This window comes from Tursiops truncatus, chromosome 1 (genome assembly GCF_011762595.2).
Source record: "Tursiops truncatus isolate mTurTru1 chromosome 1, mTurTru1.mat.Y, whole genome shotgun sequence".
NCBI classification, from domain to species: domain Eukaryota; kingdom Metazoa; phylum Chordata; class Mammalia; order Artiodactyla; family Delphinidae; genus Tursiops; species Tursiops truncatus.
The window spans coordinates 138,977,692-138,994,618 of NC_047034.1; the positions used below are offsets into that span (position 1 = coordinate 138,977,692).

Genomic DNA, 16,927 nt, shown 5'->3' on the forward strand with positions numbered 1-16,927 from the left:
AGCTTCGGTACAGTTGCCCGCAGAGGTCTCGGGAAGCGGCGTCTCCGGGAGGTGCTGTCTTTTTAAGGAGGCGGGGCTCTACCCGGAGGAGGTGGAGAAGGTGTGCCCCTCGGATCTCCGGTTTCCGGCAACTCGGCGGCACCAGAGCCTGCTCGAAGAATCTGAGGTCCGAGGCTTCCTCGCACCAGCTGGACGCCGAGCCCCGCGAGGTGAGGTGGCGGGGTCTGTGGGGCCGGCCCGGGACTGAGGGAGCTCGGGATCTCCTGCCCACCCGGGCCGCTGCGGCCCAGCTTCTCCTCCTAAAACACTGTCCGTGGTTCTTGGGTAGCTCTTTCCCAGACCGTCCTGGACTCACGGTGCCCCAGGCTGTAGGGTCCCCATCACTCCAGCGCCTACTAATTGCTTCGCTATGCACTAAGCGCCTTACACTTACTTGCCTCAGTTAATGGCACCCAGTATCGTGTGAGTAGGTACAATTATGAACCCATTTTACAGATGAGAACATTGAGGCCCCCCAGGAGCCCACAGTGTTACGGCCAGAAGCAGCAGAATCGGGAATCAAACCCAGGTCTGTTCGACTCCAGAGCCTGTGCCCTTAACCACTGGCTAGGCTGACAGCCTTTGCTCTCCACTGCCCTCATAGCCACCTCTCTCAAACCCCAACCTCCCCTTCCTCATTCTTCCATCTCCAGGCTGCACCTGGCCCTTAAACACCCACACAGTGAGATTGCATGGAACCAATGGAGCCCCCCACCATTAGTTTTTTTTTATAACGGTTTTAATAGTATCTGATGCTAAATGGTTATCTTTATATAAACCTATCGGATCCCACTAAAAAAGGACGCAAGGAAAAGCAATACCATTTCTAATGCTGAAATAAGATTCGTTTGTAGATTTTTTAATGTTATCGTATGAAATTTATTTATTTTTCCTTTTTAGACCTCTGTAAATTATCTTCCTAATAATTGGGAGAAGACCCTTGGCTGGATGGCAGCTGTAGATGACTTGCAGTTTGAAGGTACATCCGTTGGGTGCCCACCTTTTATGATCAGTATTTCTGCAGTCACAGCAGAATTTCTGTTGCTATGCTGGTGCATGTATTAAAGAAGATTATTTCAGACATCTTGGTAAAAGAATGTTTGCCACACTCAGGTTATTCTGTTTGTTCACATCAGCTGTTCTTTTTTGCCAAACAGCCCTTCAGATTGATAATATCATACATTTAGTGCAGTGATTACAGAAAATGTTTATAGAGTTCTTGCTTTAGTTCAACATGCATTTATTGAGCACCTGTTTTGTGCTTAGAATTCTGCTAGATACAGGAGATCAAAAGATAAAGGAGAAGCTTTTTACATTGGTAGAGTAGATAAAAGTGTAAAAAGATAATTATAATGAAACGTGATCAGGTCATTCCTTCACTGACTCAGTAAATCTCTCATGAGTGTGACCATGAACCAGGGAATTGTTCTAGTTACCAGGGTAGAAGAGTGAACAGTTTCTTCCCTTATGAAGCTCTCAGTGTAGGGAGGGAGACATTTATTTGTTAAATGATCATTTAAATATATATCTATAAACTATGAAAGTGCTGGAGGAAAAGTTCATAACTCACAACCCAGAGCCTGACCTAAGCTGGGGATTGACGAATGTTCATTTGCCTTGTAAACACTTGTATAGTATTTCCTAAATGGCAGGCAGTGTTCTAAGTGCTTTACAAATATTTACTCATTTACTCCTTATGTCAACTTTATGAAATAGTTATTTTATTCTCCCTATTTTACCAACGAGGAAACTGAAGCACAGGAAAATTAAGTCATTTGCTTAAAGGTTACAGTAAGTGGTAAAGCTGGGTTTGAACCCAGGCATCACAACATACGCTATCTTACTACTATCTAAGGAAGAGATACGATGTTTAAAGAGAAATCCACTTCATCAGCCAATACTGTCAGTTCCATCTGCAAAATACAACCAGCATCTGACCACTTCTCGCCCCCTCTACCGCTATCCCACCGTGCTCAAGGTCACCATCACCTTATGTCTGGATTATAGCCCTTACCTTCCTTCAGGTCTTCCTGCATCCTCCCTTACCCCCCTACAGTCTGTATTTTGCAGCCAGAGTAGACCTTTAAAACCAAGTCAGATCACGTCATTCCTTCTAAAACTTCCAGTGGCTCCCATCTCACTAGGAGTGGAAGGCAGAGCCCTTTCTGTGCTTAGGAGGCCCTACATGATCCAGGCTTCCACTGCCTCTGATTTCATCTCCTGCTACTCTAGCCCTTTCTCTCTGCCTACCCACATGGGCCTCATCACTGTCCCTCCTAGATGCCAGGTACACTAACAGCTTAGGGCTTTTGAGCCATCCTTCTGTTTGGGACATTCTTAGTCCAGCGAGCCACATGGCTTGTTCCCTTGCTCTGCTTAAATCTCACTTCATTCCAGAGGCCTTCCTTGGTTATCCTATCTGGGAGTACAGTGCAAGAAAGTTCAAGTGTAAAGAACAGCACGTGCAGAGTACTTGAGAAGGGAGGAAGTCTGTTTCATTTTCTTTCCCAAGGAATTAAAAGAAGGCCAGAGTACCAGAGCACAGATGGTGGGGGAGGCCTGTCACAAGGTGAGGTTTGAGAGGAAGCAGGAGCCAAGTCACACAGGACTTTCTACACCATGTTAAAGACTTGGCTCTTTAGAAAAGAACACAGGGTGCTGTGGGGGTCATGGAAAGCTTCTCCGAGGAAAAATGGTAGTGTTAAATGAAAATGTGAAGGTCAGGGCCCTGCAGGTGGGAGACATTGTGTCAGGAAAGGAACAGCGGCAAAACATAGCGTAGGATGTAGAAGCAGATAGTGTTGGTGGCAGAAATAAGAAACATACCAGTCTTGCCCTCAAGGCACTGAGATGGACAAGAATAACTAATACAGAGCAGAATATGTGAATAGTCATGTGCGAGGTACACACATCCTACATTAAAATCAGACTTTCCATCTGCTGTTCTTCACACACGGAACACATTTTCTGTCTTCTGGGTCTTGCTCATCCCATACTCTTTGCCTGAGATGCCATGCCCACTGCTTCTGGCCATCCTTCTCATACGGCACCTTTTCCAAGTAGCCTTTCCTAATCCCATCAACTAGATGAGTTATCATCTCTTGAACCTCTTTGGACTTGATACCTCTAAAGTGACACTCTCTGTTCCTCCTTCTGGCATGTCATTTCCCCTGGTAAACTACTGTTTTTAAAATATGAAACTTAAATATATCTTCCTTGGACTGATTCCCTCAGGCAAAGTTATAACCATCTTTTTAAATGTCAGTGCCCTGTCCAGTCAGTAAATGATAGCAATAACAGTATTTATTATCTCATATCATCCTCAAAATCTCTCTGCGAGATAAGTATTTTCTACTTTTTATAGTTGAAGAAACAGAGACTCAGGGATATGGAGTGATTTGCCCAAGGTCATGGAGTGCTAGAGTCTTATCTTAAACAGAGGACCCTCTCATTCCAGAGCCTCATGCTGCCAAAACATGGGAGACTGAAGCTTGAGTAGTTGTTACGGATCAGCCACCTTATTAACTTCAGTCACTTTAATTCTCTCCATAAAACTATTTGCGTAGCTGAAAGGCAGTAAGATTGGGCTCGATTATCCAAGAGCCCCATCCTACTGCCATGATTGTAGTGTTACAGTGGTGCCCTGCTGGCCTCCTTCCTGAGTCCTGCCAAATTCCACAGCTGCCCTAAATTTTATCTAAGAGCAGCTAAATAAAGTTTGTTAGGATGCCCAGAGACAGGAAGTCACAATCATGGCTGGTGGACATGAATAGGTGAGGTTCTTTTGGAGAACAGTTTAGCAGTATGGCTCAAGAGCCTTAAAGATGGTCTGCACCCTTTGACCTGGTGATCACACTGATAGTGTTCATACTAAGGCAATAACCCCAAAAGCTTTCTCCTCACAGATGCTCCTTACAGTGTTATTTGTACTGATGAAAAACGAGAAGCACCCAAACGTCCAATAACAGTGGAATAATTGTGTTAACTTGTGGTGTCTCTCTCCTACTCTTCCCACCTCCAGCTGATGAACTGTTATGTAGCCACATAACTGATCATTTTAAAGACTGACATAATATGAAAAAAATAATTTTTTCTATAATCCCTGGCAGATGGAGCAGGGTACAACATTGTTTACATAGTACTGTCGCATCCTAAATCAGTACTTGGTACACTGTAGGCTCGCAGTAAATATTTGTTGAGTGAATGATCATCACTGGCATGAATCTACTCTATAGAGAAAAGGAAATACACCAAAAGTTAATAGTGTTTGCTTTTATGTGGATGGGACTAAGAGTGATTTTTATTCTGTTGTTTCTACTTTTTTTTTTTTTTTTGCGGTACGCGCGCCTCTCACTGTCGTGGCCTCTCCCGTTGCGGAGCACAGGCTCCGGATGCGCAGGCTCAGCAGCCATGGCTCACCGGCCTAGCCGCTCCACGGCGTGTGGGATCTTCCCGGACCGGGGCACGAACCCATGTCCCCTGCATTGGCAGGCGGACTCTCAACCACTGCGCCACCAGGGAAGCCCTCTACTTTCATTTTTGTCCTCGTGTTTTCTGTAGTGATTACATAGGACTTATTGGAAAAAATAACTTCCATTAAGTTTTTTTGAACTTGAATCAAAGAAGAGAGGGTTAGATTGGTTACCTGCTACTGGCCAGGCACTCTGCTAAGGGCTTTACTTGAGTAATATTCCTAACTTTCCCAAAATTCCTGAAAATAAATATTATTCTCCCCATCGTATAGATGAGAACACTGAAGCTTATAGAGGTTAAGTTACTCAGGCTTGAATACTTAGTAAGTAACTGAGCCAGGACTAAAATTCTGGTCTGACTTCAAATTCTGTTGTTTTCATAATCATTTTTCTTTGTCAGCTTGATTTCTAGATGAGATTTTTTTTCAGAGCCTTTTGCCACTTGTCTCAGATAGGGTCTATAGCAAAGCTGAGGTTGTAACAGCTTGTCTTTAAATTAAAAGTATGGCATTTCCAGTGTGGGTAAGGTCACTGATACCCTTGTACTCTAATTGATTTCAGAATTTGGTGATACAGCCACTTCTCTAGCAGCAAACCCAGATGCCACCACAATAAGCATCGAGGATCCTGGTGAAACCCCAAAACACCAGCCAGGACCCCCAGGAGGCTCAGGGAGAGAAGAGGATGATGAGTTACTAGGAAATGATGACTCTGACAAAACTGAGGTTTGAACTTGTCTTTTAAATTGTTTTTTTCTTTTACCTTTTTTTTTTAACATCTTTATTGGAGTATAATTGCTTTACAATGGTGTGTTAGTTTCTGCTTTATAACAAAGTGAATCAGCTATATGTATACATATATCCCCATATCTCCTCCCTCTTGCATCTCCCTCCCACCCGCCCTATCCCATCCCTCTAGGTGGTCACAAAGCACCGAGCTGATATCCCTGTGCTACGCAGCTGCTTCCCACTAGCTATCTATTTTACATTTGGTAGTGTATATAAGTCTATGCCACTGTCTCACTTCGTCCCAGCTTACTCTTTTAACTTTTAAGAACCTCGCTCACACATTTATTCACTGTCTCCTGTGTGCCAGGTAGAATGCCAAGCAGTGGCGACACGAAGGTAAATCATGTAAATCAAGGTAAAACTGCCTTAGGGGAGAAACAGGCGAGCAAACAGACCATTGTTACCCATGGGAAGCATGCTGGGGTTGTGGGAGCAGAGACAGGGGGGTTACAGAAGGCTTCCTGGAGGTGGTGACATTTAAACTGAATCTTGTTGAAAGAATAGGCGAACCCAGGAAGAAGGTGTGGAAGGTGATCTGGGCAAAGGGAACAGTTTTGGTGACGTCACAGAGGCATGACGGAACATGGTACAGAAAGCACATCTTCCATCTTCATGTACGTTGGGAGCAAAATATAGGTGGAGACAGGAGATGAGGCTCACAGATAGGCAAGGACTCAACCCCCTGAGTATGAATTGTATTCTGAAAACTGTTGGGAGCCGTTGAAAGATTTTAAACCATATGACCAGATGCGTTTAAAGATATTTAAGATACAGTGGCCCTGTGGAGTATGAGTTGGCGGGAGACGGACTAGAGGCCAGAAAACCAGGTAGGAGACTGGTGAAGTGGCCTGAACTAGAACTGGATACGGATGTTTAGCAGATGGGCTCACTAGGACTTGGTGGAAAAGGGGTGAGGAAGAGAGGGAAGATTCTGTGGAGAGTTCTGGGTTTCTGCATCCGGTTGAATTTTGAATATCAGAGCTGTTTTTGATCACAAAAATTTACTTGCATGTACACTGTTGGTGCATTCCGGAAAAACAGTATTTCTAGTAATATTTTATAAATGGATCATGATCATGATTCACTAGAGGAGTACTCAGTTTATAGCAGTGTGTTCACAGGCTCCTGAAATAGTGGAGTGGCGAGTGCTCTTCGTGGAACTCCATGCAATATCAAAATAAGTACCAAAGTGTATGTCAGATTAAATAGCACTGTGTACTAGATATTGTGGCAAGAGCTCAGACTTAGGAGCCTGAGTTTGAATCCAGGTCTGCCCAGTAGTAATAGCTCTGTGGTCTTGGATAAGGTACTTTAATTTCCCTAAACCTGGATCTCCTCATTGGAAATATAAGAAAATAGTATACTGACTATTGTCATCATTATCATCACAAGAGCTAATATTTATTCAGTGTTTAATAGCTGCCAGGTACCATTTAAAGTTCCTTACTTGGATCATCTCATTTAATCCTTAAAACAACCCTATGCAAGGAACTATTCTCAGCTTCATTTTGTAAATGAGAAACCGGAGGCACAGAATTTCAGGGACTTGCCCCAGGACACACAACTGGCAGGTGCACATGGAACTTTAAAGCAAGGCACTCTGAGTCCCTCTGTATTAGAGTAGTGTATGTTAAGTGCTTATCAAAGTTGTTGGCACCCTCAGGATACAGGAATGATTTTTAGTATAACTGAGTGTATTAATTAGTTGCGGTTCTCCAGAGAAATAGATCAATAGGATATGTATATGTAGAGAAAGAGATTTACTTTTTTTTAAATTCGTTCACATGATTGTGGATGCTTGGTGAGTCCAAAATCTGATGGAGGATGCTGGCAGGCTGGAGACTCAGGAAAGAGAATTTGAATCCAAAGGCATTGTGCTGGAGAAGTAGGAAGAGCTGATATTGCAGATGAAGTCTGAGGGCATCTGCTGGAGGAGTCCCTCTTGCTCAGGGGCTCACAGCCTTTGGTTCTCTTCAGGCCTTCACCTGATTGGCTGTGGCCCACCCACATTATGGAGGGCAATCTGCTTTATTCAAAAAGTCCACCAATTTAAATGTAAAGCTCATCCAAAAACACCCTTACAGAAACATCCAGAACAATGTTTGATCACATATCTGGCATCATGGCCCAGCCAAGTTGACACATAAAATTTACCATCACACTGAACAACAGCAGCCATCAAAAGTTTAAGAAGAAATGTATAGGGAAAAAATCTTAAAACTGAGAACATTATATCCATTATCCTAATTTTGTCAGGGAATCGGGAAGAGGTTACCAATATTCTATGATAGTGACAGAATTTCTTGACCTAGCTTATGGAACATGGGTCTCTGGTGTTCAGTATCTTGCAATATTAGAGTTGGAAAGAATCTACAGTTTCCTCTACAATAAGTCCCCTACATACGAACCTTCAAGTTGCAAACTTAAAGATTCGAACGTGTGTTCGCATGTCCAGTCATGTAAGTTCATGTGTCTGGCGTACATTGTCACATGTGTGCATCCTCTACAAGTGTTTGTGCTTCTGTGAGCTTTACTGTACAGTACTGTATAGGGTGCAGTATCTTTATTTGAAGCCCAGGATGTCCAGAAGCAAGCGTAAAAGCAGCGGTGATACAGCTGGTACAGTACTACCCAGACATCACTGGATCGTTTTTTTAAGAGGGTAGATAGAATTGAATCCAGCAAGGAACCAGAACCTGTGCCATCAGTGGCAGGAGTGAATGAAATTGCACCTTGCCCTCCGTGTCCTGTTGCTGAAGATCCTTCAGCTCTACCGTCTCCCACCTCCTCTCCCTCCTCCAGTCAGTAACTCTTCTTGCCTGTTCACTCAGTGCCAGCCCCTGTATGCCAGCTGTTATACTGTACTACTGTACTTTTCAGGGTATTGTACTGTAAGATTAAAAATGTTTTCTTGGGCTTCCCTGGTGGCGCAGTGGTTGAGAGTCCGCCTGCCGATGCAGGGGACACGGGTTTGTGCCCTGGTCCGTGAAGATCCCAGATGCCGCGGAGTGGCTGGGCCCGTGAGCCATGGCTGCTGAGCCTGCGCATCCGGAGCCTGTGCTCCGCAACGGGAGAGGCCACAACAGTGAGAGGCCCGCGTACCGCAAAAAAAAAAAAAAAAAAAAAAAAAAAGTTTTCTTTATTTTTTGTGTTTGTTTTTCATGTATTTGTGTGAAAAGTATTATAAACCTATTACAGTGCAGTACTGTATAGCTGATTGTGTTCGTTGGGCACCTAGGCTAACTTTGTTGGACTTAGGAACAAATTGGATTTCCAAACGCACTCTCGGCATGGAACTTGTTCGTATACAGGGGACTTACTGTATTTCAGCTTCCCTCTCAAGATATTAACACTGTCCGTGGTATGTCAGAAAGACAGCACTTGAATACCTCTAGGAGCAGGCTGCTCATGACCATGTAAAGCAGCCCCTACCACTTTTGGAAAACTTTAATGGTGGAAAATTTTTCCTTATAGTGAACAAAAAATATCTGCCTATAGTACCTTCCCTCGTCTTGCAAAGGTCCTTAGAGTGCATCTGTACTTTTTGCTGTATGAATCCTCTTCAGATATCTGAGGATGACAGCCACACTTCCTGGCATGGGGCGTGCATTCTTCTGTAGAGAGCTGTGCTCTTGGTACAGGCGTGGCCCTCCTAGTGCGCCTCTTCTAAATAGGAATTTTGGTTTTTTGTTAGAGCAGTATATTTTAAGTTTTTAATTCTTTAGAGTGAGTCAGTATATCAGATTTTTGAGAATTCAGGTGGTGATAGTAGTGAGGATGTTGAAGCGGAGGAAGGGGAAAAGATATTTACACTGACTGCCTTCTGTAGGTACATGTTTGTGTGTGTGTATATACATATATATGTTGTTTTGTATAGTAATTAAGCTAGTCCTTCCTATTATCCTATAAGGTAGATCTTGTTACCTGTACTTTTTATTTTTTTAATTATTTTATATATTTTTTTGTGGTACACGGGCCTCTCACTGTTGTGGCCTCTCCCGCTGCGGAGCACAGGCTCCGGACACGCAGGCTCAGCATCCATGGCTCACGGGCCCAGCCGCTCCGTGGCATGTGGGATCTTCCCAGACCAGGGCACGAACCCGCGTCCCCTGCATCGGCAGGCGGACTCTCAACCACTGCGCCACCAGGGAAGCCCACCTGTACTTTTTAGATAAGGAGGACTGAGATGAGTCTAGTGATTTGATGAAGCCATCCCCTAGTGGAGGGACCAGGATTTGAAACCTTTTGGTGTGTCTTCAGAACTGACGCTTTTATGTCAGGCTGAGAATTGGGCGTGGCTGTGGTAAACTTGATTGATGAATGCAGAAGAGTTTTGTCTTTCGTACATCTTGATTTTCCATTAGACCCTCTCTCTTTCTGTGGGTAGCTAGAATAAGGAAATTGCTTCTGTGTTCATTACGTTTTTTATTTTACCTCTGACAGTTACTTGCTGGACAGAAGAAAAGCTCCCCCTTCTGGACATTTGAATACTATCAAACATTCTTTGATGTAGACACTTACCAGGTTTGTAAACCAGATTTACCTTTCTTTTGTCGTATAATGCAGACTTGTTCCTTCTATGGTTAAACAATCGAGCAACGTGAAAGGTTTTGTATACTGGATATGGTCTTCAAAGTAAAAGGTCAATTAGCATTTGAAAGTACTAAATGAAATAATAAAAAAAATACTAAATAAATAATAAAAGCTCTAATCACTGAGTTTCAGTTTTGCAGTGCAAACTTATTAAACTTTAAGAAAAAAAATCTTCAGTAGACTTAACTGCTGTGCTGTTTTGCAGGTCTTTGACAGAATAAAGGGGTCTCTTTTGCCAATACCAGGAAAAAACTTTGTGAGGTTGTATATCCGCAGCAACCCAGATCTCTACGGTATGTGTAGTGCTGTTTTGATTCTTTTCCATGTCCCAGCTAAGCCCAGGTGAGTGTGCGGGTTGCCTGGAAAGTCGGAGAAGCGCACTGTTGGTGGGGCATGTGGTGTTTTATTTGACTCTTCTGAGCTTTGGTAGCAACTGTTGGAAAGAATTTGGAGAAGATGCAATTGTATGTTCTATTAATGCGCTGATGACAAGTAATAGTATGTCCTTTGAAAATCTTCAAATGACATTGCAAATTCAAGACAAATTAAGTCACTTGTGTAAGAGGAGATCGTTGATTTTAATTTTAGAGGATTTCATGGTGGGGGTGAATGTGGAGGAGCTTCTCTCATGCTTATTCATGATGTGCTGAGTTCCAGCTCTGCACAGGCTGGCTTCCCCTTGAAAGTCTGTAAGAGGATGGGCCAGGGGATAATGTCATTCCGACCTCCCTGCTATCCGAGAAGGGATCAGAGGTCCATCCCGTGATCCTGAAGGAAAGGGTTCCAATAACGGTGGCCCGTGTTTGAGGGGAGAAGAGAGCCGGCGGCTCTGAGTGCTTCTGTTTGCAGGTGCTGTATGAAAGACTTGGTGCGCACGGGCACACTTAATTCTTGCATCAACCTTTGGGTAGGTATTATTATCCCCGTTTTTCAAAAGAGGAAGCTGGTGCTCAGTGGGGTTCAGTAATATATATGCTCAATCCTAAACATTAAGTTTTAGAGTGATTATACTTGTTGATTATAAGAGGAAAAGGAATTCAGGAGAATCTATTGTGTGCCAATCACTACATACACTCTTTAATCCTTTTCAACAAGGCTATGTATTAAGTACTCTTATCCCTGTTTTCCATGTGAGAAAACTAAAACTGGGATTTGAAACATCATGGATGAACTTGGAGGGTGTTAATGCTTAGTGAGATATGTCAGACAGAGAAAGACAAATGCTATATGGTGTCACTTATATGTGGAATCTAAACACTAAAACAAATTAGTGAATCTAACAAAAAAGATACAGACTCACAGATATAGAGAACAAACTAGTAGTCACCAGTGGGTAGAGGGAAGGGAGGAGGGTCAAGATAAGGGCTAGGGGATTAAGAGGTACAAACTAGTTAAGTATAAAATAAATAAGCTATAAGGATATACTATGCAGCACAGGGAATATAGCAAATATTTTATAATAACTATAAATGGAATGTAACCTTTAAAAATTGTGACTCACTGTGTTGTACACTTGAAACTTATGTAATATTGTAAATCAACTATACATCAGTTAAAAAGTAAAAGTAGGGAATTCCCTGGTGGTCCAGTGGTTAGGACTCTGAGCGTCCATTGCAGGGGCCACAGGTTCCATTCCTGGAACTAAGATCCCGCAAGTTACACAGCATGCCCCCCACCCCCCGCAAAAAAAAATGTAGAACTAGCTCCTAGTTCAGTTTTATGTAAAAGCCCCCATTTATTCTATTAGACCGGTGTTTTTAAGCTACAGAACCTTTTCATCAAATGGCACGGATGTCCAATATTTAAAACCAGTCAAAGTGGAGCAGCTCTGATGGAGGTTGAGGAAAGTCTCCCTTCCACTCAGCTTCCTCCCTCAGGGACAGACACAGAAGTTCCATCCAGATGTCCATGGAATTGCTGGAGCTCCAGTGAGCATAGTGTGAAAACCATTGCCTTGGCCCAGGCCTCTCAGCTAAAGGTTGCCAAGGTGGCATTTCTTTCTAGCTCTCATTCATCCTTACTTCTAGCCTGAGAACTTCTTGAGAAGCAGACTCTGTGTCTGAGGAATCCACGTCGTCAGCACCTGGCAGAGGGCTTGGTGCAGAGTAGGTACTCAAAGAGTTTTTGAGCACCTTATTTTGTGCTAGAGACTGAGGATTCAAAGATAAAGTCATGATCTCCATCCCCAAGGAGAAAGAAGAGAGGGACCCAGCGTTTGTTGAGCACCTAACAGGTGCCAAGCGTGGAGTTCAGCACTCTTTTACTGTGTTACACTGTTTTATTTCCCACGCTCCAAGGTAGCCTTATCTTACAAAAGAGAAAAATTGAGGTTCGGGGAGGACAGCCTGCCCATAGTCACAGAGTTAGCAACAACAACAACAACAATAATAATAGCAAACACACATAGAAGGCTTGATATATGCCAGACACTGTTATTAGGGAACAACCTGTATTAACTCTTGTAATCCTCATAATAACCCCAACTTTATGAGGTAGGTACTATTATTATCCCCATTGTATAGATGAGGACACTGTGTGGCATAGAAGTCTAGCAACTGGCCTAAGATCACGCAGCTAGTAAGTGGCGGAGGATTCAAATCAGTACTGTAGCTCATAATCCATATTCTTCATCACTGTGTTTGGCTGTCTCTCGTGACAAGGCCAGGATACGAACCCAAAGCATCCTTCTTCCCACAACACTACTAATCTCACGAGCCCATAGACATGGTTAAAAAAAGAAGGTACAATATCGGTAAAGTGTTTTCTAGCAGAGAGGGCTGGGCCTCGTGGGGTGGGTTGGAGGAAAGTGGTCAGGAACAAGATGGCAGAAGAGCCAGTCTGCAGAATCTGAGGGAAAGACTGATGAATTTGACTACATTTAAACTAAAATTTAAAATTTCTGGGCTTCCCTGGTAGTGCAGTGGTTAAGAATCTGCCTGCCGATGCAAGGGACACGGGTTTGAGCCCTGGCCCGGGAAGATCCCACATGCCGCGGAGCAGCTAAGCCCGTGCGCCACAGCTACTGAGCCTGAGCTCTAGAGCCCGCAAGCCACAACTACTGAGCCCACCTGCCACAACTACTGAAGCCTGCACGCCTAGAGCCCGTGCTCCGCAACAAGAGAAGCCACCGCAATGAGAAGCCCGCGCACCACATCGAAGAGTAGCCCCCGCTCACCGCAACTAGAGAAAGCCCGTGCACGGCAACGAAGATCTAACACAGCCAAAAACATAAATAAAAATTTCTACACCACAAAATAAACCATAAGCAAGGTAAAAAATAAATAAACCACAGACCAGAGATAATATTTCAATGCACATAACCCACAAAGGATGCAAAGCAAGTGTACATGTAGGATACCTACCGGTTATGAGAATAAAACCAAGTATAAGTTCTGGGGGAAAATGAGCAATTCACAGAAAAGGAAACCCAAATGGCCAATAAATATAGGAAAAGATAGTTATCCCTACCTGAAATAAAAAACAGGATATTATTTATGTCCATTATTTTAGGAAGCATACAGATTGGCTTGTCTTCATTCATTCGTTCAATTAATTCAACAAACACGGAACACTTACTCTTCTAGGCACTGGAGGTACAGTAGTAAATAACACACAAAAATCCCTGCCCTGAGGGAGTTTATAATCTAAGTTTAACAATAGACAAAGAAAACAGGTAAAATATCAATACATAGTGTGCTAGTGATAAATGCTAAGGTGAACATTTAAAAGCAGAGAAGAAAGACAGTAAATGTTTGTGTAGGTGGGTGGATTTGAAATTTAAAAACTTTTTAAATTTATTGAGTAAATGCCTGAAGGAATTGGGAGCAATACATATAGATATCTCAGGGAAGAGCATTTGAAACAGCTCAGCACGTGCAAAGGCCCTGGGGCAGGAACTTGCCTCATGTGCTCAAAGAATAGTGAAGAGTCTAGTGTGACTGGGCCAAAGTGAACAAGGGTGTCTAGTGGCTGAGGTCAGAGGGACAGTGTGGAGGGGCATATCATGTAGGGTCTTGTAAGCAAGTGAAGACTTTGGCTTTTGCTTGAGTGAGATGCCATCGAAGGGTCTGAACAGAGGAATGACCTACTCTAAGTCAGCTTTTCATAAACATTGATACCAACTATTGCCAAGAATGTGGAGCAAGGGGAACTTTTGTATAATGTGGGTGGGTATGTAACTGGTGCCACAAATTGGAGCAGTTTGAAGATGCTCATACCCTACAACTTAGCAGCTCTACTCCTAGATAAATAGTCTTAGAGAAACTCGCATATATACAAGAAGGCATGTTGAAGAATATTATTATTCATTACCTCAGCATTGCTTGTAATAGCAAATATTTAGAAATGACCAAAATATTCATCGCAGGAGCATGGATCAGTAAATTATGGTGTGTTCATATACGGAATTTTGTAGGTTTTAGAAATGAATGTGATCTATAAGCATCAACATGGATACATCTCAGAACGATAGTCAATTTAAAAAAAAGCATGTTGTAGAAGGATATAAGTAGTATGACAGCATTAGAAAGATTTGAAAAAGAGGCATGATGGGTATACCACTGTTTGTTTTATCATTTTTGGGCTTTTCTGTATGTTAGAAATATTTTATAACATAAAATGCACAATAAAAACTAAATTAATGCTCCCTCCCACTCCACCCCGCCCCATAATTAGAGTAGGAATTTGGCAGGAACGAGGAAGAAAGAAGACAGAATGAAGCATTGTGGCAGGCCTGGTGGTTGTGTTTCTCTAGAGGCCAAGCAGGTGGTTGTGTTTCTCTAGAGGCCAAGCTTCCTGTGTGCCTGAGTGCACCAGAGGCAGCAACTGTGTCTGTCACACATCACTGTGTCCCCAGCACCAGCCCAGGGCCCAGAGGATAGTAAGTATTTAGTAAATAATGGCTGACAGGATCCGATAGTCTCTGCTTTCTAGTTATGGGTACTATAATATTTTGACCACTTGTGGTCGCATGCTTTGATGGTCTCAGCCCATCAACAGCACGTCAGTTTTGTTCATTTGTTCACTAAAGCTTTTGGGGATTTTTAAATTATTGTTGTTGGTTGTAGGGGTTTTTTGTTGTTGTTGTTAAATATTTTATGTGTTAGTCACTCAGAATAATACAGTGAACAGGATCTAATCCTTGGCTACATCAGGGCGCCTGCAGGCTAGTGAGTAAATGGCACTCCTTGGGAAGCTGATGTTGGTGGCTCTTTGGAGCCTCCCAGCCAAGTGCTTGCGCTCCCTTTCCCACCTTAAGGAAGCAACTTGACTTCGAAAAGCGCTCATGCGTTTCTGCTAGTCATCTCCCCCAACACAATAATTTTCTTAATTTTATATGTCAAGGTGCCTGCAGTTATCCCAAAAGATATTGCAGAATATTAGTGAAATTGAAATTCATAAAATTTATTAAAATCTCTAAATTTAAAAATTGTATTTGTTCTAATAGTCCTTTTTCTAGATGGGGAGAAACAAGGATGGTGTTCATGAAATCAAGCGAAATAATGAAAGGGATTTACAAAGCATGGTACACTCATCCACTTAGCGGAATTTTTTATAATCACTAAAAAAGAATTAGCTGATTTTTATGAATAGCTATAGTAGAATCTCCAGAACATAATAAGGTGGAAATACATATGCTTGTTAGCGTTTGTATAAAGCGCGTGCACACACACACACACACAAATATGCATTTGCTTATATGTGTATAGGAATCTCTGGCAGGATTCACCAGAAACTGGTTACAGTGGTGAGCTCTGTGGAAGCAAAATGCATAGCTAGGAAACAGAGAGGAAAGGAATTTTACTTTTCTCTATATTCCCTTTTTGTGCCTTTTGAACACTGAACTATGTGCATGTATTACTTTTTGATTAAAAAAAAAGAAAAAATAAAGACACACATACACGGTGATTTGTTAGATTAAATGAACCCTTTCCTAAAGTGTTCTGCTTGCCCTACTCTTCCATTTAGACAACAAAGGACCTGTCTGATTTAAAATATTTTTCTCTGGCATTAACATTTGGTACTTATGTAAAGGAAGTAACCTTTGCTTCCTGTATCCTGATGGTGAAGGTTTAACAAAATGTCCATAAATTTTTTTTGATGATCCTCCAATACAAGAAACTATAAGCAAATCAGTGTCTTTATTCATGGAAGGTGTTTTGGTCTGTGCATTTCAATCCCCCTTGTCTTTAAGGCAGCTAATTACTGAGTTGCATGTTTGACCTTTTAAAAAAGAAAATCCCCACTAAACGAGTACCGATTCCATCTAAAATTCATTTTCCCTTCCCTTTAGATTCCATCTAAAATTCATATTCACCTCACATGAATAGGGTGAGGGAGATAAGAAATTATTTTGTGAGAGCCTAAAAGCTGGTTCTTCATTTTCTTGTCTGAATTTTCTGGTTTGCTTTGCAGGCCCCTTTTGGATATGTGCCACATTGGTCTTTGCCATAGCAATTAGTGGGAATCTTTCCAACTTCTTAATCCATCTGGGAAGGAAGACATACCATTATGTGCCCGAATTCCGAAAAGGTTGGTGAATAGCTTGACTCATTTGAAATGCTGTTAGCTGGTAACCGTGAGTTCCTTCTACCCACTGAGCTCTTAGACCCCTGTCTGTAGGTCCTGCAGCCCTTTTTTTCTGTCTTTAAGGGCTCAAAATTAATCATCCGTCTATATAGATCCACATAGTCTTTTTATTTTCTATTGTGGTAAAATATATATAACCTACAATGTACCATTTTAACCATTTTTGAGTGTATGGTTCAGTGGCATTAAGTATATTCAATATTGTGAATCCATATACTCTTTTGGAATACTGGAAGGCAAGGCCCCATAGCAATCGGAATTTATCCAAAGAAAAATGTACAAAATAAGTAAAAAGCAGTGTGCGTGAAAGTCTCCACTGTAGCATTATTTGTATTATCCAAATGTTGGAAACAATAGGGGCATTGTTATTTAAGGCATGATGACTCAGCTAGCTGGGTCTGTAGCCATTAATTATGAAGCACTTAGAGCAACATGGAAAACTCATAA

General features: G+C 42.3%; 1 protein-coding gene across 4 annotated transcripts in view; it reads left to right on the forward strand.

The window, feature by feature from the left end:
* The window catches only part of YIPF1 (Yip1 domain family member 1), a 35,134-nt gene continuing 18,207 nt past the window's right edge, over positions 1-16,927 (forward strand). Inside the window, exons 1-7 of one of the 4 annotated variants that reach the window (XM_019937760.3) lie at positions 21-209; positions 496-568; positions 940-1,018; positions 5,073-5,236; positions 9,743-9,823; positions 10,098-10,185; positions 16,307-16,423. In XM_019937760.3, the coding sequence (XP_019793319.1) occupies positions 988-1,018; positions 5,073-5,236; positions 9,743-9,823; positions 10,098-10,185; positions 16,307-16,423 (481 nt within the window). In that variant the 5' untranslated portion in view covers positions 21-209; positions 496-568; positions 940-987. Of the gene's footprint in view, positions 210-495; positions 569-939; positions 1,019-5,072; positions 5,237-9,742; positions 9,824-10,097; positions 10,186-16,306; positions 16,424-16,927 lie in introns of all 4 variants that reach the window. The other 3 variants (XM_019937762.3, XM_004312394.4, XM_019937761.3) reach the window with 3 other exon arrangements.